We start from the raw sequence: 26774 nt of genomic DNA on the forward strand, positions 1-26774 counted from the left end.
CCAGGAGAAAAAAGAAGAAGCTATCACCTTACTGAAGGATTCCATTAAATATGGTCCAGAGTTTGCAGACGCATATTCAAGCTTAGCTTCGTTATTGGCTGAGCAGGTAATTGTTTCCATTTAATATCACACAATATTTTTTTAAATGTTACTGTTGTGTGTATAAACTAATGTTGCACAGATTTTGTGCTAATGATTTAATTTGTGAGCTCATATTGGACCACTCATCTCTAATTCAGTTTCTTTTTTTGACAAATGACAAGCCTAGTTTTATCACTGTAATATTCTGTGTGTATTGTAGGTGGCCTTTAGACAAAGATGGTCCATTTGTGGCTATTGATATATTCTCTGTCTCTTTGGGACAAAATCTGTCAAGAACAATGCATGATACTTGCTGTTTTTATTGCTACTTACTTGTCATATTTTTCTAGGGAATTGCTAATTGACTAAGATCTCCAAACTCAATATGGAGCCAATTACCAATAATCCTGTAGATTCTATCTTAATGCCTGTTAGAATATTACAGAGGCTTGTAGGTTGGGCTCCTAAGGGAAAATTTCTCATAGCATGAAACAGATACGTGTTTTGAATACCCTCCTTCTTTTCACTTGTGTCTAAGTGATTTAATACCATTTTTCAGAGTCCTGGATGCATGCCCCTCCTGCTATGGGGAAACAGATGCAAGTTGTCTTCTCTCTAAATTTATGATATAGTTTTGTTAACACACAGAAGTGCCCTTGATAGACGCTAGATTCTGCTATTACAAAATTGCCAGATTGTCTTTAAAATCAAACTCAACATCTTTGCAAGATGCCCTGCAGCATTCAGTTGGCTTAAAGGTAATAAATGACTTGATACAGCATGTCAGTTACATAAGGAGCAATTTGCATTAAAAAAATATTGCAGGTCCCATCAAGAAGCAAAATTAGGACATTCTATGAATATTTATGTAACAGAAATTATAAACCTGGTTTCCTTGCTCTAATTCTCTATGTAATATGGGTATGCTTTAGACAAAAGCGCCTGCCTAATTCTCCAGGCAGTATAAGCGGGCTTTGGACAAAAACCCCTAATTGCATGTTTTAGGAGAGCATTTAAGCTAAATTTATGGTGGTCATGTTCTCTGGTATACACTGGCAGTCCTCAGCTGCCTTTGGCTTATGTCGAAGCAGACACAGTAGGGTTTTCTGAGGAAAAGATTGGCTCCGTCCTTTGCCTCACCCTACCCTGGCTCCTTCCTTTTCGTGAGACCCTCGCCCTGCCTCTGCCTGACTGGCTGCTGGGCAGTTATTCAGATATGCCAAGCAGGCTTCCCTCCTGGAGCCTTTGACCAACTGCTCCTGCAGCACTTCTCTCTTAGATATCATGGAGTTTCCTGGATGTCTCATATCATGCTGGTTTCTGTGCAGATGTTACACTATCAGAGAGGTCTTCTGTGATGACCCTTTGTAGAGAGCACCCTTCCGCTGCCCATCACCTTGTCCTGCCTTATTTTTCTCCATAGCATTTATCACCATCTAACATTTGTTTATGGTCTTTCTACCACCACTAGAATATTTGACTCCCTGAGAATGGCTGTTTTTTTAAATTCATCTGAATTCATGAAAAGTTACTACTTGAAAAATGATCAAGATACTATATTTAGTGACCTTGAAATTTATATCAGTCCATTCTGCAGTATCTTTGCATTTGTCCTTAGTATTGACAAATTTTATAGCAGGTGGAACTATACAACATGTATGGTTTTTCCTCAGTTAGGTTTAAGAAGTTCCAGGTGGTTTATTTCAACTCGATTACTTGGTAAATTTAATTTTTGTGAACCGCAATGGCAAATTGCTATGAAGTTGTAGCATTTTGTATAGTTGAAGTTGTGTACAATTTTTAAGAAAAGCAAATTATGACGAGGACCGTGATCTTTTCTTACATACAAAGGTCACATCTTTTAGCAGTCTTTCCTATTCTAGATGTGAATGTCAAATGCTATGAGATCTAGGAATGTAATTGAAAGACTGAAAGGTTCTTTCTTCTGCCCCTTTGGGCAATTGATTTTAACATGAAAGAAACAGAGCAGCTGTTGGGCATAACTCAGGATTGCCTTCCCCTCTTTGACTTCCAACATTTTATCTTCATGTTTTGAATTCTTTAGTAATAAAAGAATGCTTCAGATGCACAAGCAAGGCACAAACTATTAGAGAAAAATACATATCGACATTCTTTGGTAGCAAATGAATTTATTTCTTAGTGGCACAACTTTATTTAACTGCATTGTAGCATTTCAGACACCTGGGGTGTATGAAAGCAATGTTTACAAACCTTGGTCAATCTGTAACACACTGTGAAGCATTCCCCTAACTTAAGCAGGTCATATTCCCTTGTCACCATCTGTCCACATGCACAGCTGACTGTAGTTGTGGGACGATCTAATGCTAAAAAAGCTCTTTCCTATACTGAGCTGAAATCATCCATTTTGCAGGCAGTTTTTCAGAATCTAGATGAAAGGATTCATTCTTTATTGAATTTCAAGCTTGTTATATGAACCAAAAATTTCTGATTTTCTAGGACATTTAGTCTTTTTTTTCTTCTTCCATGCAGTATACTAACTACTCTTTCCAGCTGTTTCAAATGGCAGATTTGGTAAGAATAACTTCTAGTTAAATAACTGGTTTATGTCTTTGACTTAAAAAAAATGTTGTAGAGATCAACAGCAGACAGGAAGCCCTGCGGCTAGAACCTTCTCTCCAAGCTGACCTTTATCTTACCCAGGACTCTTTGGGTAAAGTTATTCAGCCATTAGTTAATATATCAAATTATATTATTGTCTAGCTCATCTCTCACAGTCTCGTCTACAAGGATGTTTTGAGCCACTTAGTCAGACACCTGCTGAAGAACTTCCCCTGATGTAAGGTTGTGATTCCTCCAAAAAAGGAACCGAGGTTGATTTGCTAAGCCTTGCTCTTGCTGTCAGCATCCTGCTGCCTGTCGATGCCATTTCCCATCCTCAGTGCCAATAAAACCCCGACTGTAATACTCTCTTCTAGGATTTGTCTAGAACTAGTATTGTGTTCCTTAGTCTGTTGAAACTTGAAGGAGGCAAGTTAGTCTGTCTGGGCAAAATAGAGGATTTAGAAATTTGAAAAATAGATTAATAAGTTGAAAAGACATTATATGGTAGAGCATATTAAGGCCTGTAATGGAGCCCAAGTTTGAAACTGATAGGTAATAGGAAGCAAAGGTAAATGTCTGAGGAGAGGGTTTTAAAACACGTGAGGAAGAAAATCTTATGGAAATATATGAGATATTTTAGAGAAGCCTTTTTTTATATGCATTCTGGTGTGAGCAGTTGAGAGCCTTGTTTCAGGAAGAAAGTGAGGGAACGGACAGACCATTGTGGATAAGGATTCCCTTGTTATATAGTGACTGTCAGCATGTAAAGTTTGAAAGGAAAAGAAAAATAGAAACTTAAGAGCTCCAGGGCAGAGCACCTAAAGGACTGAGGAGATTCGTGGCCACTGACAGCCATGGGGAAGCCAGGGAGAAGCAAGATTTTAGGAAGGAAATAAGATCAACTTCAACAATTTTTCCCAGTTAAACAAGTAATATAAATATATAACGGAAAGTGTGAAAAATCAGAGAAAATAAAATATACCCTTTACCCACAATATAATATATAGAAACAATAAATGTTATCATTTTTAATATCATGCATATCTTTTTAATATATTTGTGTTATTTACATATAGTTTGTATCCTGTTCTTTTCAGTTGTCGTTAAATTATACATAATATTATATGATTTTTCCTGGTGCTAAATGGCCTTCATAAATACCATTTTAATGGCTGCTTACTGGTTATCAAAGTAATACGTTTTAATTTACATGATAATATCTCAACTATTGAGTCATTTGGATTCTTTTTTCTTCTTTTTTTTATTTGGTGGCAATGAACTTTTCCCTTCTTAGGGTTTTTTAAAAACAGTATTTTGAATCCTTTCCTAATGATACATTCCTAAAAGTAGACTTTCCATGTAAAACAATAGGAACATATTTCATGACTTTGAAACCTGTTAGCAAATTGCTTTCCAAAAGGGTAGTACCAATGTACTCTGCCACCAGCTGTGTACAACCTTTAAGTCTTGAATGCTAGTAGAACATTTATTTTATTTTATTTTTTTTTTTGAGACAGAGTCTCGCTTTTTTGCCCGGGCTAGAGTGAGTGCCGTGGCATCAGCCTAGCTCACAGCAACCTCAAACTCCTGGGCTTAAGCGATCCTACTGCCTCAGCCTCCCGAGTAGCTGGGACTACAGGCATGCGCCACCATGCCCAGCTAATTTTTGCTATATATATTTTAATTGGCCAGATAATTTCTTTCTATTTTTAGTAGAGATGGGGTCTCGCTCTTGCTCAGGCTGGTCTCGAACTCCTGACCTTGAGCAATCCACCCACCTCGGCCTCCCAGAGTGCTAGGATTACAGGCGTGAGCCACCGCGCCCGGCCGCTAGTAGAACATTTAAAAGCAAATGGCATCTGGGCTGGTGACAGTGAGAGAGACCAGGGCTAGAAATGTAGGTGTAGGACTAAAAGTGAATGAAACCATATTATGAGCAGATATTTTCATTGAGGGGAAAATGAAAAATAGTGTGAAAAAAAAAATCTTAAGGAATATTTTAGCTTTCTCATTTTCTCGATAAAAACATATGGTACACAGAATTAAGCCCGAGGACATACAAATAACTAGTGCAGGCCAAGACTGACCCCTGATCTCTGGACTCCTCACCCACTGCCGTTTCGCTGTATGACACTGGGGTCCCATGAACAGACTGGCAGTGGGCATAGTTAACGAGGTTGATGTAGAGACGTAGAAAGGGAGAAGGGAAGTGATAGCGGAAACCCAGGAGGATGAGTTCTCACAGGAGTGAGAGACATAAAAACATCCAGAAGAAGGTTGGTGCCCCTCTGTGTCTCCTGCAGCAAAGAAGTCAAGACCACTGAGAATAGAAAATAAGCTCTTAGATTCGTAGTCAGGGTGGTCTCTGGCTGGCTGTTCTCTTCTGGCTCTCCGTTAGCGCTCAGAACTGGCTGGACTCCAGCGCCACAGATAGGACTGTAAACGTTTATAAGCCCACAATCGTTTTTAAGCAGCCTATTCCTGCCTAGATTATATAGCTTGACATTACACTAGCGGGAAAGGAAATAAAATTAACGTTGTTTATGACTCTGACCACTATAAATTATTACTAGCCCCAGGTTTATGGCCTATTGAAAAACTTAATTAATATGATTAACACTTAAAATAAAATATTTTCCTTTTACGTATTTTGGGATATGACTTCACCTGATGCAAGAGTGAAAAGAAAATTGGAACAATAAAATGTAAGTTGGAACTATAGATCAAATGGGAGGCCCAGGGTCAATTTGTCTCCTTTTACAAATGCCATCTTTTGGGTAGATTCAGGCATGCGTACCACTGCCTGTGTGGTTAAGTCAACTTGAAATTAGACCCTAACTTAAGAATTTATTGATTTAATTATTTAACATATGTTTTGTTGAGCACCAAGCTACCACCAAGCACCAGAGATTGTTGAAGTAGCCAGGTATGTGCCTTACCTGGTGGAGCGTAGTTTAGAAGGAAAAGTCTACCCCTAAGCAAAGATTTACATCTCCATTCCCAGTATTTAACACCAGAGAGTGACATGTGTGCAAAGGAAAAGTACCAGTGAGAGTGCTAAGGGGACAGAGATGTTCGGGGACTAGGGGCCAGTTGCTAAAGGGTGAAATGTAATCTGACACCCAAAAACCTGGTAGATAACGAGTAGGTAAAAATGAAAGGAAAAGTCTTCTGGCCAGAAGGAGTAGACCATGCACGGACTGTGAAGTGGAGAACACCATGGAGCCTTCCTCTAATAGAAAGTTACATGTACCTGGAAGTGTCGAGAATGGGGCAAAATGGCATGAGAAAAGTCTAGAGAAGCAGGAAACCACATTTATATGCAAACGTGGTTGCCCCTCTTTTCCTGGTCCCATGACTGCCTTACATCTCTCCTAGTTGCTTCTCTTGTCATGCTTTTTCTTTAGCACTTATTTTGCTATTCTTGGCATTCCCTCTTTAAAGTGGTCATTTCTCTTTTGCTTAAATTGTCACAGAGTAGAATTGATCGTACACTGCTAGGAGATGAGAAAATCCAGGATTAGAAAATACCTAACATTTTCTTGGTGGGGAGGAATACCAAGTTAATTGATTCATTTCAGTTGGATGTGAAAGAGAGTTAGACATCAAATATTGATAGCATGTTTTTCATAATGTTTATGACTTATGGGTGGAGGAACTGTCTTGTAAAGAAAATAAAGACAAAGAAGAGGATGAGAAAGCAGGCATCTTTGTTTTTTCTTTTGAGCTTCTTTGTCTCAAATAGTTTCTTTGAGAAGTCATTATGAGTTTAAAGATCTGTCAGTCCTTAACTTCCCAGGTTTGAATAGTAAATAAAGTCATTCATTTAATAGGAAGATATTTTGTGACTACATGTGCTTGATACCATTGATTAGAGTGAAAGCACTTCTAGAAAGCAGTTCAGACACTTGACCTTGATGTTAGGGCACTGGGACAACTTTTTCATTCTGTCGGTCCTTCACCACGTTGGAATGAATACCACACTCTACACCTTCTATGCGTTAAGTACACAGTGGTATAGGCCATCCATTAAGGCAGCTGTTTGCACGGTTTTGATGGGGACCCCCAGGGTCCAAGAAGTTCTATACAGTTTCCCTAATAGCACTAAAAAGTAATTTGCCTTTTCACCTTCATTTTCTCATGAGTGTAGAGTGGTTTTCTAGCGGCTACATGATGTAATCCACAATTATAAAAAGGCTATTAAAATACTCTCCCCCTTTCCAACTAAATGTCTATGTGAGGCCAGGTTTTCTTTACATACGCCAACCAAAAAAAAATATATAAAAACAGATTGAGCACAAAAGTAGATATGAGAATCCAGCTGTCTCCTATGAAGTCAGACAGTAAAGAGATTGACAAAAATATAAATTAACGCCACTCCTCTCACTAATTTTTTATTTTGAAAAATATAGTTATTTTTCCTATAAACGTGTTATTTATATTTGAGTTTATTATTATTTTAAATAAACTAATCAATATTTTTAAAGTTTCTCAGCTTCTTTTCTAACGTGGTCAACATTGATAAATGTAGCCCATATAAATGAAAGCTCTTTGGGATCCTCAGTAATTTTTAGAGTTCAAAAGGGTCCTAAAATTAAGAAGTTTGAGAATTGCTGCATTAAGTCCATTTGTCCTTTGGGTTGCTACAAGCTGAACTGTACAGAAAGTTTTCCAAACGTATCAGTTGGCCTTAGAGAGTAAATTACAGTCAACGGTCCTTTTTCAGGACATCTATTTTTCACTTTTCCTTTCTTGAGGTAAAAAGTATGCCACAATGGGTAATTAAAGCATAGAAAAGTGGTCATGTGACTATGTTTTCTCTCTCCCCCAAGGCCGATTTTATTTGCATCCCACTGAAAATGCTTTGGGTCTTGGAGAGGGGCCCATGGCTACGTGCTGCCCACCTTAACCACTGCCCTCGAAGGCCAATTTCACGCTGAGGCCATGGTTCACTGGGGACTCTGGTATACAGCAGACAGTGTTGTTTGTCAGAACCATTCTCTGGGTCACAGATATTTTTAATTAAAGTTGTCCTGTAAATAGCTGACATTCATTTCCTCTAGAACTTACAAGTCAGTAGAGACTAGGCATATCGAGCTTAGTTCAGGACATCTAGCCAGATGAGGTAAAGGAAAGTGAGTGTTTAAAACTGAGCTTCAGGATTCAGTAGCACTACGGTTTAAGATACATGCATTGCCCTTCCAGAGGAGGCACAATTTATTTTAACTACTCATACAGTATTTTTCTTCTGTGGTGGTGGTTCCCCTTTATTTTTCGTAAGTGGAGTTAATCATTCCTTGGAATTAAGTCAAGTGAGAGGAAAAGAAATACAGATATTGAAGACATTTTCATAGAGCTTTGAAACTGCCATTGGGGTTACGAAGGGTACAGGCTGTGATTCCTTGCTCTAAGAGGCATGCATGGTCTTTTAAATCTCATTACATCTGCAGATTTTGAAAATTGCATTTCTAGTGGAAACTTAGCTCATAGACCCAAAAATAAAAGAGTAGTTTTAGATGAAAGAGGTAATCTCTTTGCTCATTTTGAAGCAACAGGAAAGTGAGAGAAAGGTAAAATAAGGTCATGTAAAACAGTAATTACACTCAAAAACTGTTTACTGTTGTGTTTGACTTCAGCAAGTGAGGCTGTGAAGGCATTGATTTTGTTCCTTTCAGGAAAAACACCTTCAATTCACCTAGTTTGGTTATAAAGATGTTTTTCAGATTCCAAGTGGCCACAGATTTTTTTTCAAGCACAGATTTGTTACAGCTGCTGAAGTTAATAGCAACCAATGTCCTCTGGCATTTGGAACATGACAGGTGTAGAGTATTGATCTAGCCAAGGTCTAGGGGCCATTCTTGGCTGCCTCCCAGGTACCTGGTACTTCTCCATGGCACTAAACACACTGCAGTGTTGCCGCCTTCTTGCCTGAATTCCACTCAGTTGTCTGTGAAGGTAGGAATTGTGTGTCTCGTTCACGCTTGTTTCCAGTACATACATGGCACGTGTATGGTGTTAAATTAAATTTAGCTTGAGACAGATTCTGTCTCACGCTGTCTTTCTCAGATCTTCTGATTGAAAAACTGAGTCTCCTCTCTACCAGAGAATAGAGGTTTTTGCTTTTCAAAACCTTTTAATTACCACTTTGGCTAAATGAATGACTATTATCTTACATTGACCCATGACCCTATTTTGATTAAGTGTTTTAAACCTTTGACATATTTGACAGGCTTCCCAAAATCAAATTTCAAATTCAGAATTGTCTTTTTTTTTTTTTTTACCTCAAACCAACTCTAAAATCGTTCCACCATTTTGTATCATCCATTTTCATTGGGACAATTGCTGGGGTAAAGGGCATCCCATTTGAACAACTATTTTCAGGCCTTTTTCAATAGTAGGGCATGTTGTACATGTCCTGATCTTTCCAGATGTCCCATTTTAGTAAACATCAGCTGGTTCACCCCAAAGGAACTAAACACAGATATGAATAGTAAATATTCACGCACAGTTAATATTGACTTTAATTCAGGAAAAGTGCATAATGCCTAATCTCAGTGCCTGTTGTATAGTAGATGCTCAGTAAATTTTTTCTGCTTGTCCTACTCCTAATATTCAGTTCATTGTTGATTTTTTTAAAAACACTTTTCTCACTTTTTTAAAAATTTTCTTTTAAAGGAGAGATTTAAGGAAGCTGAAGAAATATACCAGGCTGGAATAAAGAACTGTCCAGACAGCTCAGATTTACACAACAACTATGGGGTTTTCTTAGTTGATTCTGGTAAGTAAAATTAAAGAGAAACTGTCCTGTTGAGATTAGATAATACTATTTATCAAGCAAAATGGAAGGCTAATAATGCCTCAGAAGTAAACTTCACTTGGTTTGGCAGGAAGTTCATACTGTTGACAGTCATTGTACCTTGAGGCTGTCATTTCCCTGAATCTTCAAGCTCAGTTCAGTAAAACCTGCCTAGTTCTTATAACTGTGTCTCTAAGGAATACTCCCCAGGTGGCAGGAGGTAGTTTGGATGATTTAATGAGCCCCAGTCTTCTTCGAGTATCATTTATACATATTTATAAATCTATGATGATGAAATGTTCCTCTACAATAACGCAGAACCTGCCTCTGAATCTAGTTACTGGCAGATGGTAAATACTTCTCTATAACTGACTTTTTAAAAAACCTCCAGAATTGTTGCATTGTTCCTTCCTTGATACACATTACAGAAACTGCATTATTAAAATAGATACAGTGCTCTTATATGACAGGTGCTCTATAAAATACACTTACTTCATCTTAGTTAATGCAAAACATTACCAGGCAGGGATTCTGTTTTCTTTATGATTTGTGCAGAGCCCCATATACTGTTGGCATGCAGTGAATACTTATAAGTAATGAAATTATTTTTGAATTTAATGCAAAGGCACCACTTTGTTCTTCCTGCTAGACTAGCTGCCCTGCAGTAAAATTCAGTTTTAATTATTTTTTCAGTATGAAATGCTTGAAGGAGTTTTTATTTTCTAGGATATTTGAAGCTCTTCTGTTTTATAGAATATAAATGTACATTCTGATACATCTAGGAAACTTACTATATTTTTGCATGTGTAAAATTGTTATGGAGTGCCACCTGCTGGTTCATTGGGCACATAATAATAAATTGTCAGAAAGAAAAACCAGAAGAGACCTCCAGTTGACCTGGTCTAACCCTCCTCATTTTACTTCAACAACAAACAGTCCTACCCCACACCCCTAAAAATGACGACAGCAACTCACCGACTGCTGTAGGACATGGAGTCTCTTTTGGTCCCTTCTAGTCAAACTTGTATTCCAAGCAGGTGCACTTGAGAAGATTTCTGTGCAGATAATAAACATTCCATTCCATTTAGAACTTCAGACTGTTCTAAAGTTCAGGCACTTAGATATAGTTTTACTAGGAAGCTTCTTTGGAGAACCTTATCAGACTGGAGAGACTTGACTCTAGTTCCGGCCTTTCCTCTCACTTGCCTGGGATCTTTGTTAAATCTCTTAATGTCTTCGTACTTTAGTTTCTGCATCTGTAAAGGGGTAATTTTGTGTGTGTGTGTGTGTGTGTGTGTGTGTGTGTGTGTGTGTGTCTTTTAATCTCTTAAATTCCAACAGGTAGCTAAATAGCATCAAAAGGCAGCTAAGTAGTATCCAAAATACCTGCAAAGATCATATAAATAAGAGTATTTGACAATATATAATGTATTGCACAAATTCAAGGTAGCATTATTATTATGTTTGAAATACCATTTAATACCATTTAAGGAAAAATGTATGATTTTGAAAAGATTTTCAAGGTAGAGCTGATATATACTTGTTTAAAGCAATGCCTCAATTACTATGTTGCAATATAGTTGAGACAGTTTTGTTTCTGTAACAGCCTACTCTATTTTTTGTCTAATGAGAGGCAAATTTATCTTGGTTAAACAACAATCAGTAACAATCTGAAAACATCATATTAGCAAGAATGACCAGAGAACACTTTGGCTAAAATAATACATATAACAGAAGTTTTAATTTTTACCGCTTTTTTTTTTTTATTAGTTTTTTGGAAGTATGAATGAATAGTGAATGGTTCAAAGTTAGGCAGTAGCAAGGATGAGAAGCCAAAATGCAAACTAATTTAAAAATTGAATAATTGATGGTATGACTCTGTAATAATGAGGAAGAATTGTAAGTCGGAAGAGAACTTGAAGAGCTCATACATTTTATAATAAGATATGTTCTGCTCTTCCCAACCCATCGCTGGTTACAGGCTTTCCAGAGAAGGCAGTGGCCCATTACCAGCAGGCAATCAAACTTAGCCCCAGTCATCACGTGGCCATGGTGAACCTGGGGAGACTCTACAGGTCACTGGGAGAGAACAGCATGGCTGAAGAATGGTACAAACGGTAAAGTTCCTTTTTTTCACTTTATAAGTTGCCCAGAGACCTCAGCAATTGCCCATCAACTTTTTAGTGTGTTAAGAACAGATGAGCTCTCAGAATACTAACAAATTTTGCCAATTCAAGTGATACAGATTCTTATCCCCAAAGAGAACAATACAACAGTATAAATCATATCTCAGTTAATGGCTTTTTTTCTTGCTGGTTAGTCCACGGTGCTAAACCAAGGTTGGAATTTAATTCCCACTTTAGTTAGCCCATTGTTTTCTGAAGCTATGGATTGCAACCCAAACCACAAATAGCAATTTCAAATATGGGAATACATGAAATATTGCACATACATCAGAACAATCTATCACCATTAATGGGAAAGACCCTTTGGGCTCAGTTTCCATTATTGATAGGTCGCTAGAGACATTCTAATGCTCAGAGGGAGGCATGATGATCATTTTTTTAAAACCTTGTTCTTGATATAAAAACAAAGACCATGTCAGAGCAGAGACTCAAACCATGAACAGTCCTCCCTAAATTAAGCTTAGATATTTGGAAAGGTACCTGTTAGAAGAAAAGCGTCAATTAGCCTTTCTCCAAACCCAGCGCCCTGCAGGTGGCACACAAAGCTGAAATCTTGTCACCTTTGGGAGCACTATATTACAACACTGGCCGATACGAAGAGGCTTTGCAGATTTACCGGGAAGCTGCAGCACTTGAGCCTTCTCAAAGGGAGCTCCGCCTGGCGCTGGTGAGTACAAAGATGAAAGAAGATGAAGCTGGCAACCTAAACACAACTTGCAGTGAAGAGAGCTGCAGTTGTCCAGTCTTGAAACTGGAGCTGGAAAGCTATAATATATCCATTGGATGAATATTCACATAACCAGTGTTACAGCCATTCACCAAAGATGTGGACACAAAAATACTGTGTTTTTGTTTTGAAATAATTTCAAATTTATGAACTGGTTGTAAGAATAGTAAAAAAAAAATTCCATATACCCTTTTACCCAGATTCATCAATTTTGTTAACATTTTGATGCATTTGTTTATCACTCCCTTGAATATGTGTGTATGTGTGTATATACATATAGAGATATATGTGCATATTTAGAAATGTATGTATGCACATACCTATTATTAGTACCTGTGATTTTTTTTTCTGAACTATGTTAGAGTTTATAGATACCATATCCCTTGATCTCTAAATACTTTTGCATGTAGTTCCTAAGAAGAAAGACATTTTATAATCATGGTACCATTATTAAACTCAGGAAAATTTACATTCATATCAACAATATTTTTATTTCAATGTTTAGAACTTCACTCTTCCTTTTCCTTAGATGTATAGGAAATCAAACTTATTACATATGCAGTGTTCTGTTGAAATCAGTGATTATTTCTCTTCTGATATATTTGCTCAACTCTTTTTAAAATGCACAAGCCATTTCATTGGATATCTTTGGTGTTCCTGCCATTCACACACAAATGCATGCAAATACCTAAACAAATAAAGAAACAGCCAAAAGTTAAAACTTGTCAAGTGTGGTGATTCAGCCTTCTCTGTGAGCCACAAAATAGATGCTGAGCATCTTGGTCAGGAGTGTTTCTGAAAACTTCTAGTCAGGGATGCTATATGTGTTAAGGTGGTAACAAAGCGTCTGCTAAGCCAAAGTCCATGTGGTTTTGCAGGCTCAGGTTTTGGCTGTGATGGGTCAGACGAAAGAAGCTGAAAAGATGACCAACCACATTGTGTCAGAGGAGACTGGATGCCTCGAATGCTACCGCCTCTTGTCAGCAATCTATAGCAAGCAGGAGTACCACGACAAGGTAGAGAAGGACACTGTTTAGGGTTGTTTGCACTCGTGGGTAGAAAATGGTGTGCCTAAATGATCCTCCAGTTTGCATATTTATAAGGCTGAGAAGTCTTAAATATCATTAGTTGACATGTCCTATCTTATGGAAAATTTTCAGAAGTCTCTCTTTAACTGCTAACTCTTTAACTCCTTGAAATAATATTTTCATGGCTCATCCTTGGTCTGGAGATTGTATGTGGTATGTCTCAGTGCATCTGCAGCTAACTCTGTAAGATCAAGACTAACATTTGTATGCTTTATTATTTTCCATGATCCTGCTAATATATTGCTTTATGTAATCCTTCTAACAACCCTGCAATGCAGGTCAGTGACACAGCATTGCAACTATTATTATTTATCTCCATTTTAAAAAGTCACATAACCAGTAAATTTATGAACTGACTCAACAAAATATTTGTTGAATGCCTGCTGTGTGCCAAACACTGTGGTCGGCACCGGGCATAAAGTGGTATGAAAAACCAAAAAGTTACTGCCCTTGTCCTCACGGATCTTATAGTGGAAGAGACAATCACCAAACAAATGTAGAATTATAGCTGTGCCCAGTGACATCATGAAGAGCTACATGTTCCCAAAGAGCATATAATCAGGGACCTGACAAGTCTGGAAGGTCAGGTTTCCCTGTGGAGTGATGTGGTTAAGGACTGGATAAGGAATAGGAGTTATTAGGCAGAGGGGGCAGCAAAGAGAATTCTGGGCAGGGAAATAGCACATGGAAAAGCCCTGTGGTAGCAGCAGGGGCTTGCCTGAGGAATGGGCAGGAGTGAGCAGGGGTGCACTGTGAGATTCATGCGCAGGTTGTTAGGAGTAGACCCTTTGGGGCCAGGCCAAAGGTTTTGCTCCTTATACTGGGAGAAGCTTTGGTGTTTTAAGGGGAGGAGTAGACATGATCATATTTATGTTTTGAAGCGATCTCTAGCTGCTAGGAGCCAGTGGGTACTGGGAGCAGAGTGGGCACAGGGAACTGAGAGGAGGCTGTTGGAGTGGTCCAGATGGACACATGGTCAGGGCAAATGTCTGACCTTAAATCTTGTTTTCTTTCAACTGTATCGTACAATCTCCCTGTAAAGTGATCGGGGACATTTTATTGTCACTTATCTGTAAATGGGAAACATGGAGTATAAGAATACGATTTTGTCAGAGCCTATAGTTCATCAATGAGAAAATCAGAGAGAAGGAAGAATGTATTTTGATTGTCACACACCACACCAGCCAATACATAGGGACAACAAGTAGAAATTTTATCAGTTAAGTTTTTCTTTGCCTAATCTGTGCTTATTCTGTCTTAATTTCCAATTGCTGCAGGCACTTGATGCCATAGACAAGGCTCTCCAGCTGAAACCAAAGGACCCAAAAGTCATATCTGAACTTTTTTTCACAAAAGGAAACCAACTAAGAGAACAGAACCTTCTTGACAAAGCTTTTGAGGTATAAACACTTAATAAAATTATGTTATTAAATTCATGGATTAAAATTAATACTCCTTCACTCTTTAATGAAGCATAAACAGTAAAATCTAAGATCATTGACATGTTTGTAGAGTGAATTTTCTGATTAATTGACATAATGTTATGTTTATTTTTTATAATTGGACACCTGGCTTTTGACTATTCAGAGTTAGGCGATGCCTTTGCATTATTTTCTGAATGATAGCTTTAATTTGATGTCCCAATCATTCCACATTTTGGCCTCAAACCAGCTCTCTCTCTTTTCTTCTCTGCATGCAAGAACCCTCTATTCCAGCTGGACTAGTGCCTGAATAGCTTTGGGCATTTCCACACGTCCTTGAAATACTCCTTCCCCGCTTGATGGATGAGATTCTCACTCATCCACCATGACACAGTCTTTGTCTTCCTGCCTCAGGAAGCCCTTCCTGACCATCCTTATTCCTCGTGACCTTGCTTCTTCTCAACTCTTAAAAAACACGGAGGTACCAGTCATTTGAAAGTGTCTTGTATTGTTAGGTCCCTCTCCACCCCCGTAAGGTGTATGTGTGCGTGTGTACACACACATGCGTTCTTGCATTTTATGTCTCCAGTTAAACTGAACTTTCCTTGTGGAGAGGGACTACTTCCTTCTCTCTTCTGAAACAGTGTCTTGCATCGTATAGCTGGATATTCAATATCTACAGCTTTGTAATAAAATTTATTCACAGATTGAAGTCAAGAAGGCATTTACAAGCATAAATAGAAATGTAACAGAAATACCATCCTTATATTTGATAAAGCCAGTAGGAATTAATGAAGTCATAAAGTTACACTATGTATATTATGGGAAAAGTCAAATCTTAAATGATATAATTGTGTTGGAAAACAAACAAATGGGTGACTTTTAAAATACTACTGGAAAACACATGTAAAGATATTTGAAAAAAATTGTTTGAATGTGAACCCTTAAAACAGGAGCAGAAACTGTGGCATTTTTCTCTGAAAAATTGTGAGCATTTTTCTTGGAAATTGTAGATAGATTTTTCTCTACATTGTGACACTTTGAATATCTTCATTCTTAAGTTATTTATAACTAATGCAAAAATTTAATTATTAATAATTATGGATATATTGTATATATCTATCTATCAATCTGTAGCTTAATGCATTGTATTGAAAACAGAAGTATTTTCTAGTTGCTTCACCAGTGGATCAAATAATCATTACAGAGTGGCTATACTTATGAAGAATAAGAATGGGGCCACTGGTTAATAATAATAGCTAAAATGTGTTAACACTCTGTGTACAATTCACATATATTAAGTAACTTAATCTTAGCAACAGTCGTATAAGAAAGGCATGGTCATTGTCACCATTTTACACTTTCATCAACTGAGACTCAGAGTTCATATATCTTGCTCAAGGTCATAGAGGAGTAAGAGATGGAGTCAGGATTTTAATCTAGCTCTTAACGTCTACACTGTGTTTCCATCTATGCTGATATAAATTAATCTGACAAGACACACCCTTCCAGTTTATTTTAGCATCTTTTTAAAAGTATAGTTTCTTTTCATTTGCGTCTTTCTCCTAAAACTGACGCAAAGGAGGATGGATAAGGTTTTACTCTGACGGATCTGTTTGGTTGATTTCTTGCTAGTGAAAATTGCAAAGAACATTAAAATATACACACAGATACTTAGCTTTGTGATTGAGGGCCTTAGCCTTTGGCTTTGTGTAAGGTGACCACTCTGGAGACTCAGTGGTGAGCATACCTTTGATGCAAAACAATATGCATAATATTAAAAATATACCTCACAGATATTACATTTAATATGTTATTGCGACCAAAGACAGGACTTGAGGGATAAGTAGCTCTCTTCAAACATTTGAAGACCTTTCATATGGCAGAAGAAAAAGAAAAACATCGTAAAATAGATGTTCTGAAAGAAGTAATGAACATCTATTTTAAGAGTTTAAGATTCTGTGATTATAAAAAGATTTTTTTAGCAACTCCATTTGTGGTGAAAAAGGCCAAAAAGCACAGTTTTCTTGCAGGTCAGGGCCAGGGGAAAATGATGCACCGTAATAGAAATCACCTGAATTCCCTGCAGGTGTCCTTCATCTAAGTCCAAAGGTTAGCTCTGCAGGAAAATTACACGTTTCAGTTTCCTCCACTTTAGAATCACCAACTTTGAAAAATAATAGAAATAAACTGGGTCTCCAGTAAACCAGCAGTGGCTGGCTTCATCGTATGAACCCTTTAAATTTTCACGTATGAGGAAAGTGGTTTCCGCAATCCTGTTGCGTTAAAGATGGGTCCTCGTTTCCTAACCTGAACATATTTATTATTTATTTAGAGCTATAAAGCAGCCATAGAACTAAATCCAGATCAAGCACAGGCCTGGATGAACATGGGTGGCATCCAACACATCAAGGTAGGAGGATAATTCACTTCCATGTGGACTGGGTTTTCCCTTTGTGTATTCTGTTTGTCTTTTTTGTCTTCAAGGATGGAGAAAGCTATTGTTTATTTCCTTTTTGAAATTATTTGCATACGAAAAACATGAGTGTTTAAAAGTGAAATTCGTGCAGTTTATGTTCACTTTGCAATATAGGGAACATTTAGCTTTTAGATAGTGAATATCAGGAAGCAATTTTAAAAGTAAATCTATATAAATTAGATTCCATGATTTTACTAATCATATAGAAAATCATGGAATCTATGAGAAGTATCAGACAGGAGTTAAAGCCTGTTTATGTGAACTAAATCCCTGTTGGAGCTTAGTGTGGCTTATTTTTCTCCCAGTTTAACACACTGTCAAGATAAAAGTGTTTCTTTAACTATTACCTTCCTGTTTCTTATGTCTAATGTATCTTTTACTCCATAACCTTTTCCTGAGAAGCAAACTTGTTTGTTTTGGGTTTTTTTTTTTTCCCTAAAAGAAAATATCTTTCAGTGAATCTTCCTGAGGATCGAAAATGACCTTTGGAGGTGGAGGGCTATTATCTATAACTAATGCAATCAAAGATTCACCGTCCTTCATCCATTCATTCATCCATTTATTTTACAAGCATTTATGGAGAGCCAGGTACTCTACTAGGCACTGGGAACACAGCAGTGAACAAACGGGACAAAAATTCCTGTCCTTATTGTGCTAACATTCTAGTAGGAGGAGGTAGATGATAAATAAATATATACATACATACATGCACACATAATGCACGCACATGTATGTGCATAGGTACATACATACAATATATCAGATGATGATAAGTGCTATGGAGAAAAAAAGAGAGAAAGAAGGTTGGAGTACCAGGGAGCAAGTGCTCAAATTTTACGTTAAGGTGGTTAGGGAAGGCCTAAGTTAAAAAGTGATTCTTGAGCAGAGACGTGAATTGAGTGAGCCATGTGGCAAAGTAGGGAAGGAGCACGTGCAAAGGCCCTAAGGTTCAAGTGTGCCTCTTGTGCTTGAAGGACAGTGAGGAGGCAGCGTGGCTGGGGCAGAGCAAGTGAGAGGAAGTGGGAGAAGCTGAGGTCAAAGAGGCCACAGGGCCAGATCATACAGGGCCTTGCATGGGACTGTAGGGATTTTGGCTCTTACGTCAAATAAGTCAGGGTCCTTGGAGAGCTTTGAGCAGAGAAATGCCATGCATGGTCCAACATGCTTTAAAAGACCATTCCTGTTTAGCTAACTTATTTTCAGGCTTCTATCAGTCTCCATACTGACAAAATAGCAGTGTAGTGATTAGAATTTAAACGAAGTCCTAATAGATTGAACTGTTAAGTGGAAAATGATCACTCTTGGAAACAAAACAAAACAAAAAGGCAGCCCGTGACTACACAGATGGGAGGGGGTGATGGGATAGTTACCCTGCAGCTGACCGCTTTGATCTGGTGGGTGGCGAATCCACGTGTGACGTTTATCAGAGCCAGACTGCCCACCTTCTGATCATGGTGATACTCTAGGGCGGCCAGCAACATCTAGTTGGGAAGCATGGAATGAACTTACTTTAAAATAGTAAAATAATAATTTTAAATATTTTAAATCGTATATTAAATAGTGATACTTTCAAATATAATCATGCGCAGCATAAGGAAGTTTTGGTCAATGACAGTGTATGTGACGATGGTCCCATAACATTATAATACTGTATTTTTACTGGACCTTTTCTGTGTTTAGATATTCTTAGATACACAAATTACCATTGTGCAGTAATTGCCTACAGTATTCTCTACAGTAACATGCTATTCAAGTTCGTAGCCTAGGAGCAATAGGCTGTACCATCTAGTCTAGGTGTGTAATAGGCTATACCACCTAGATTCATGTAAGTACACTCTATAATGTTCACATAAGGACAAAGTCAACTAATGACATGTTTCTCAAAACATATTTCTGTCATTAAGCAACAATGACTATAATGTGTTCAATATGTGTTCAGATGGATTGCATCTGCAGTTAAAGCAATGGGTTTAGTTGTTAATTAGAAAAGGTTCAACAGATACCCTCAAGAGTGTCCAAAAACTCTAGAATTACAGAGAAAATTATGCATCTATTGCATTCTTTAAGATTAAGAGTTGAAACCATTTCCTTAAATTTAGGGGTACTTCCCCTGGAAAGGTGTCTAGAAATTGAAGAAGGATCTATTGAGTGTATTATTTTAAAATGTGACTAACAGTGATTAAATTTAGTTTATCCTGTTTTTTTTTTGTCTTTGCAGACATCATGTATTAGGTTGAACAATATAAAATCGCCATGTTTGTACTTTAAAAGTAGTCTAATATCAGTGAATTCATAGGATGTAATCTGATATAAATACATAGAGCATCCACATGGCTCGGATGTGGTCATTGTGATGCCACCATTAGAATGCAGGATTGTCATTGTGAGGGCATTATGAAACAATCATGAAATTTCTATGTCTTTTGCATGTTCAGGCAGTATGTGCATCAGGCAGTGTTATTCCATTCCTGAGCCTTGCTGCTTCCCTGAGTCTGGAAGAAGCTTAGGCAGGCCTGAGGGCTGTGGCAAGGTAGAAAGCTGGAATAAGGCTCTGCGTAAGGAGGTCAGAAAGTGATGGCGAGAGAGGAGTGAGTTTCACGGTGGTTTCTTGCTTGTTGCTACTTGGTAATCAAAGATAATCCTTTTAATGAAGTTTTATGTAGGATGAAATAAATGGTGGACCATGAAAGCTACAATACAGTCTTTATAGTCAAAGAGTTGCATCAACTGGACCATATCACGAAGTCCTATTTTCAATACTGTATCGTGACAGTAATATGTATTTTCCAGAATGGCGTTTTCTAGCTGAACTTTTTGTGATGATGGAAATGTTCTCTATCTGCACTATCCAAGACAGTAGCTACTAGCCACATGAGACTACTGAGTACTTGAAATGTGGCTGGTACAAGTGAGGAACTGAATTCTTAATTAATTGTAACTAATTTAAATTTAAGTAACCACATGCAATATTAACGCAGTTCTAGAAATTGGATAATTCAGATTTCTTAACTATAATCTACAGAATTGGGGGCACTGGCTTAAGGGATGTAACTATTTTTTTAATACAGCTTCTAGTTTAATCAAGAAAAGAGCAATTTAAGGGAGAGAAAATGAACTACGGTTTTTGTGAAAAGACAGAGAAACCTGGTGATCAGAGAAGAAGATGCCACGGTGCTAAGGCTAAATTCAGGGAGCTTCCTAGAAGAACAATTTCAAAGTCAACTGTAGTAAGAACATATTTTGAGAGCACTCTAAAAGCCACAAGTGTATAGTTGTCTGCATGTATGTGCTAAGCTTAATAAAAATCGGAAGACATTTGGAAGATAAATGCTTGAGTTGAAAAAAAATAATTGAATGTAGCAATTCCAAGTTCCCTCTTGTTCAGCAATCTATGTAGCTTCATATCAGAGTCAGTGTTAATAATCAAAAACACTTCCATTTGTTGCACATGCCAGCACTTGGATTTCCAATGTACAGTCTCTTGTTCTGTCATTTCCACTTTCCCTTTCACCAATATGATAAGCAAATACTATAAGAAATAGACAATGTTTATACAGAGACTGGATAGTCATTTAATAATAACATTAACGATAGTATCACATTGAAGCTCCCTATGTGTCAGGCAGTCTCCAACGCTTTAAGCACATATTAACTCATTTGGAAGATAGTTAGGCATTCAATAGGTATCAGTTGCTAGTTGCTACGTAGTATTTTCACTGCAAGAGATATAATTCTAAATTGTGATGGAAATTTAGAGAGTCACTGGTGTTCATCCACATGGGAGTTGTAACTGAGGGTGGATAGAGAAAATTCATATTTTTTGGAATGGGGAGGACTCTAACAATCTTAGTTCTGAGACTTTGCAGGACACAGATCTGAAAGAGGGTGGACCAAATAAGAGAGGTAAATACATCCAGTAGCAGAAGAGGTGCCGAAAAAGCTAATAGTTGGGACTGATTTGCCAGAGACCATCTGGGCACCTATGGTTGCTAGTTGTAGAATCATTAAGCAAAATGGATGAGACCCAACAGAGGGTGGGGACAGGTGTGTTTAGCAGACCAGGAATGATACACCTTCCCTCCTGCCTCAGAGTATCCAGCTGGCTCATATTGCCACACACCTGGAGTAGTGGGTAAATTTGACCCTGCATTCTTATCAACTCTCTTTTTCATTGTATAAAAACTAAAATTTGCATTAAAGCCTATATTAGGCAAAAGTTGCTTTTATATTTTAAGTTGAAGATTAGAATAACTCCTACCACTAAATAGATATAGTGGATATCTAAACTATTTAATCATTATTCATACAGTTTCAAAAACTTTCTCCCTCTCTCTCTCCCCCACCCCCCTGCCCTCTCCCCCCACCCCCTCTAATATAAATTTGAGCCATGGTTCTATTTGATTGCAAAGAAACAGTGCTTATCCCATGAGAACACTGTGAAATGATAACCTCATACCCTGCACTAGTAGATGCCATTTAACCTAATGGTATAACTCTTATCCTACACATTCTCCAGCTGATCTGGCACTTAAAACAAATATTCTTCAAAAGTACCAACAGATAAGGATGAAATTGCCAATACAGATACAGACAGGTTTCCTCATGAGAACATTAATGTTAGACTGGGCGGAGGGTCAGTTTCTCAGCCTCCTCATTTTCTGCGAGTGTTCGGATGGATTAGAATTCTTCTCTTTCTTTTTCTCCACAGGGAAACTATGTGTCTGCAAGAGCTTATTATGAGAAAGCCTTACAGCTGGTTCCAGACAGCAAACTGCTGAAGGAAAATCTTGCCAAATTGGATCGCCTAGAAAAACGATTGCAAGAAGTTCGAGAAAAGGATCAAACGTAGCACCGTTTGACCCAGTCTCATGGGATAACGCGGGCGCCTCTGGAAGAGGAAAAAGTGACGGAGGCCTTGCTTTCACATCAGCAGGGCCACAACCAAGGAAGCTTTCTTTTCATTCTGAGTTCAGGGTGGCATGTTTTCGGACATCTGCTGGTAATCCAGTGCTGAAGGACTTTCTGTGAAAGAAGACAAAAAGAGCAAGCATGGGCAAGAAGGTCTGAAAGAGAAGGAAAACAACCACACATTTTACAGATTTTTGTTTGGTTTAACTTCAGATTTCCCTTGACATATTTCTATGGTTTTGCAACCTGGAGATCTAATTCCATTTCTTTGTTTTAGACTTTTATGTCCCAGAAATACAGAAGCTTAAAATGCTACGAGGGCAGAGCTTCTGTTCTCTATGGGATGAGATATTTCAAAAGAGGATAAATCCTCTGGCGTAAGCCATATGGAAAATTCTGCCAAGAATTAGCTCATTTAATTCTTGAGAACCAGAAATGTGTATCTAATAGCTTTTGTAGAACCTTCCAGAATATGTGAGGAAAAGGGCTATTGTTAAGTAGCTATCTTATATCCTCCTAAGGATATTACTAGAGCCCTTTTGAGAAATAGATTCCACTCTCACGCAGGTTTTTCCCATTGCCTAATATAGCAAAAGGGAAGCTTCTGGAATTATATATGGATATCTTTATCCCTAGGAGAAAATCAAGGAACTTGGTACCCCTAATTCTTTATGGAATTGTTTAAAATTATTTTAATTTTATTATAAGTATTACTGGAGTAGTGATTCTACTCAAAAGATTTCAAAAGTGCATTTAAAATCATAAATGTTTCTGCCTCCAAATATATTGTTATTTTGGTGGAGAAAAAATATATAGTATATTCTACATAAAAAAATATTAAAGATATTCACTGAGAGAAATGTCCTACTTTATTATCTTAATGTTGAGACATCATGAGATTTATTTTTTTGAAAAATATATTTAACAGTGAGGAACCTTTACAGGATACCCCAGAAATCTTCATAGATTCTAACTAGATGGAAAGAGAGCTCTATTTATTGGTCTTCCTAGGCTTAAAGAGAACTTTGGGCTTAGAACATGAGTGATTGAAACCCGGAGTTCTTTGCTTTGGGGAATATCATGGAGAATGCTCTAAAAATTTAGGGAAAAAGTCTAAATTCATAAGTTTAAAAATATATATTTATATTTAAAAGATAGGGAAGGAAAAGTTGAACTCAGAATTTGACATTTATTTTAGTACATTATTTATTTCATAACTTATAAAATATTTAATATATACACACTTCTTTTTCTGTCTGTACAAAGTGGTTTTAATAGCAGCTTTCAAAACTGATCTTTTAAAAATCCAACTTGTAACAGTCCCTCCAAAACTTTGAACTGATTATTCTCTTGCTAAAATTAAAGGAATTTGGAATCAGCTGTCAGCGTTCTGATAGTAATGTATTTCGGAGGTGGAAAAATTGGAACACCTGATTCTAATTTGGTTCTCATCATTAAAAACAAAACCCCTCCAGGCAGTGCTGCTCTCCTGCTGAGCCCGCAGGGCATCACAGAGATGGAGTAGCCTGAAGGCACTCATATTTCACAGTGCTCAGGCTAGGGCAAGGTAAAATTAGCTTTCTGCTTCTTTCAACCCAGTATCAGGAAGCACTATTATTATTTTTTTGGTCAAGTCTAAATAAACCGAAGAAAAACTTCTTTGGAAAGGGATAGTGTAAGAATATTTAAATGCAGATGATTACAGAATTAGCATGCATCTGTGTGCAACAGTAATCCAATAACATATATTACCACTATGACCTTTGTTTCTAATAGTTTTGCAGTGTTATATATGAGAAATTTATTCAAGATCTTAGTTAAGATATTTTCTTTCCCCTCCAAAATTATAGTTCTAAGACCAAGAAATATACTACAATATTTATTGTAAAATAAAACCACCCCACCCCCAAATTGAAAAAACAGGAAACCCTAGCTAGTAACACTATCTAGGACTTTATCACAACTTTTCAAAATAATCTGAAACCAAAACTAATGCTTAAAAAGTTAATAGAAAAGACTGAGCCCCAAAACAGCAATTAATGCCTTACTTCGAGTGCTACTTAAGGTAGGAGAGTACCTTTATTTGTTGGAATACTTGAAATGGCAATTTCAGCCTAAAAGTTTTAAGGGAAATGGGTCACATGGCCTACAGGAAATTTTCTCTGCCTTCTTTTAGGTGCTTTTCTATCTCTTCCCATCCCCCTGCCCTTTCCCTCTCTCCTTCCCTCTTTCTTTCTCTCTCTTTGTCACCCTGTCTCATTCTGTCTGCACACACTGCATCTCTTTGAACATTAAAAGTGAGCACTGTTTTTCAAAAAAAGTAAGTATTGTTTGTTGGATTAGATATTTTCATCCCAATTAATACCTTCACCAGGATGTGGCCAATGAAATATTTTTAGTTTTTCACATTTAAAATAATGCCGATAAAATAAATCACATACTATCTTCCAAGATATTAAGTATATTGGCTGGGCGTGGTGGCTCACACCTGTAGTCCTAGCTCTCTGGGAGGCCAAGGCGGGCAGATGGTTTGAGCTCAGGAGTTCGAGACCAGCCTGAGCAAGAGTGAGACCCCATCTCTACTAAAAAAATAGAAAGAAATTAGCTGGACAACTAAAAATATATATATAAAAAATAAGCCGGGCATAGTGGCGCATGCCTGTAGTCCCAGCTACCTGGGAGGCTGAGGCAGGAGGATTGCTTGAGCCCAGGAGTTTGAGGTTGCTGTGAGCTAGGCTGATGCCACGGCACTCTAGCCCGGGCAACAGAGTGAGACTCTATCTCAAAAAAAAAAAAAAATATATATATATATTTCAGTTGAATATATATATACATATATATATTCAGTTGAATATATTCAGTTGAATATATTCAGTTGAATATATATATTCAGTTGAATACTCTGCTTGAAGTTGAATATATATATATTCAGTTGAATATATTCAGTTGAATATATATATATATATTCAGTTGAATACTCTGCTTGAAGTTCTTAATTTTTGAACACAGGGGCCACAATTTCATTTTGCACTGGGTTCCCAAACAGGTCCTGGGTAAGAAGGAAAGTGGCTGAGGACAGGATTAGAAGTTGCTTTGGCCTGGCTGAACATTTGATCCAGTCATCAGAGTTTCATTTGGCATTGTGTTACCCTGAGCAGCATTTGCTATATTCCTCAGCTACATTTAGAATCCATCATGTACATATCTCCCCTCTTCTCCCAGCCCATCTAACTAGTACTTCCATCCTGCCTAGAATCCGCTCTCCTTGCCTTCAAAATCCCAATAAGTGGCAATCCCTTAACATGTCCTTTGACATAGAAGCCAAGAGAATGGCTTTAGCAGCTTATTTTAACCTTACAAATTATGCATTCAGGATTTTAAAAATGATTCAGATGTTTTCAATCTATTAACATTCATAAAACGTGGTTCAATGATATAATATAGGTGAATTAAGCCAAAGATGCAAATACCTTGGAGGAAAAGAAATTTTATTTTAGAGAATCCTGAAATATATTCTTTTGGGTTTATTTATTATAAAGCCTGTCACAGAACAAAGAAGATTGTCAGCACTTTAATTCCAACTGCCTGCAGTATTTCACAACCCTTAGCATGAGATTCTGAAATTTGTAATAGGGGGTACTTAGTTGGATGCAGGGTTTTGCAGTGATTGTGCAAATGTTTCTGTGCAACTACTTTTCAGCCAGACCAGATAAGAAAATCCAAACATCCTACACAAATCAACCTGTGATAACTATAAGGGAGAATAAAAAACAAATGTGTGGTTTCTTATTTTCACTATTACACAGGCCAGGTCCCTCAGATTTAAGAGCCACATTCAGCTGACAGTTGAAATCTGTTCCTCACATATAGTGGCTCTCAACACTGGCTGCACTTAAGAATCACCTGGGGACCTTTCAAAATCTTTAATACCTAGCTGTCCAGGTAATGATTCTAATGTGCAGCTAGAATTCTCTAGAACCACTACAGGGCTGACAACTTGAATTGGAGTTTATAGCTTTCACAAAAGAGATGTTTATAATCTTTTACAATTTTTACCTTTAAATCTAGACTAAAATGAGCCAAAGAATTGTGAAGAATGATTTATGGAGCAATCGGTTGATTGATGCTGTCATTCCAAGGTTGACAAACAGGTGGTTTTATGGGGTGGATTTGCACATGTGGCAATTGGACTACAATTTGGCCTTACATTTACAGAAATCTTAGTTCTCAGATGGAGAGGAATTGCCTTGAAATTTGCATGCACCAGACAAAGTGCCCAGGATATAAAACTGATATTTTTATGACTCACACGAGGTATCCTCGGCATAGAGTTTACACCTACATCTGTGTCTTTCTTTTGGGCACACACGTGCTTTTGTTAATTATTTCTTAATTGTACTTGTTAAACTAATTAATTGTGTTAGTTCTGGGGGGAAAACCACAAAAACTTTTGCTTTAATTTGTGATAGAGTCACCCCTTTAGAATAATAAGGGATATTAGTAAT

General features: G+C 37.5%; 1 protein-coding gene across 1 annotated transcript; it reads left to right on the forward strand.

Moving 5' to 3' along the window:
• LOC123639888 (protein O-mannosyl-transferase TMTC1-like) lies at positions 1 to 24801 on the forward strand. The gene is made up of 8 exons (XM_045554100.1): positions 1 to 106; positions 9340 to 9442; positions 11442 to 11577; positions 12169 to 12313; positions 13252 to 13389; positions 14739 to 14861; positions 17218 to 17295; positions 22070 to 24801. The coding sequence occupies exons 3-8, from the start codon at positions 11510 to 11512 to the stop codon at positions 22208 to 22210; spliced, it is 693 nt and encodes a 230-aa protein (XP_045410056.1). The 5' UTR covers positions 1 to 106; positions 9340 to 9442; positions 11442 to 11509; the 3' UTR covers positions 22211 to 24801.
• Positions 24802 to 26774: the final 1973 nt, after the last annotated feature.

The sequence above is a fragment of the Lemur catta genome, chromosome 6 (assembly GCF_020740605.2).
Source record: "Lemur catta isolate mLemCat1 chromosome 6, mLemCat1.pri, whole genome shotgun sequence".
In the NCBI taxonomy this organism is placed as follows: Eukaryota; Metazoa; Chordata; class Mammalia; order Primates; family Lemuridae; genus Lemur; species Lemur catta.

Coding starts and splice junctions, on each gene's coding strand:
- LOC123639888 (XM_045554100.1), top strand. CDS start 11,510: ATGGTGAACCTGGGGAGACTCTACAGGTCACTGGGAGAGAACAGCATG. Junction 11,578..12,168: donor GCTGAAGAATGGTACAAACG/GTAAAGTTCCTT, acceptor CTCCAAACCCAG/CGCCCTGCAGGTGGCACACA. Junction 14,862..17,217: donor TTCTTGACAAAGCTTTTGAG/GTATAAACACTT, acceptor TTATTTATTTAG/AGCTATAAAGCAGCCATAGA.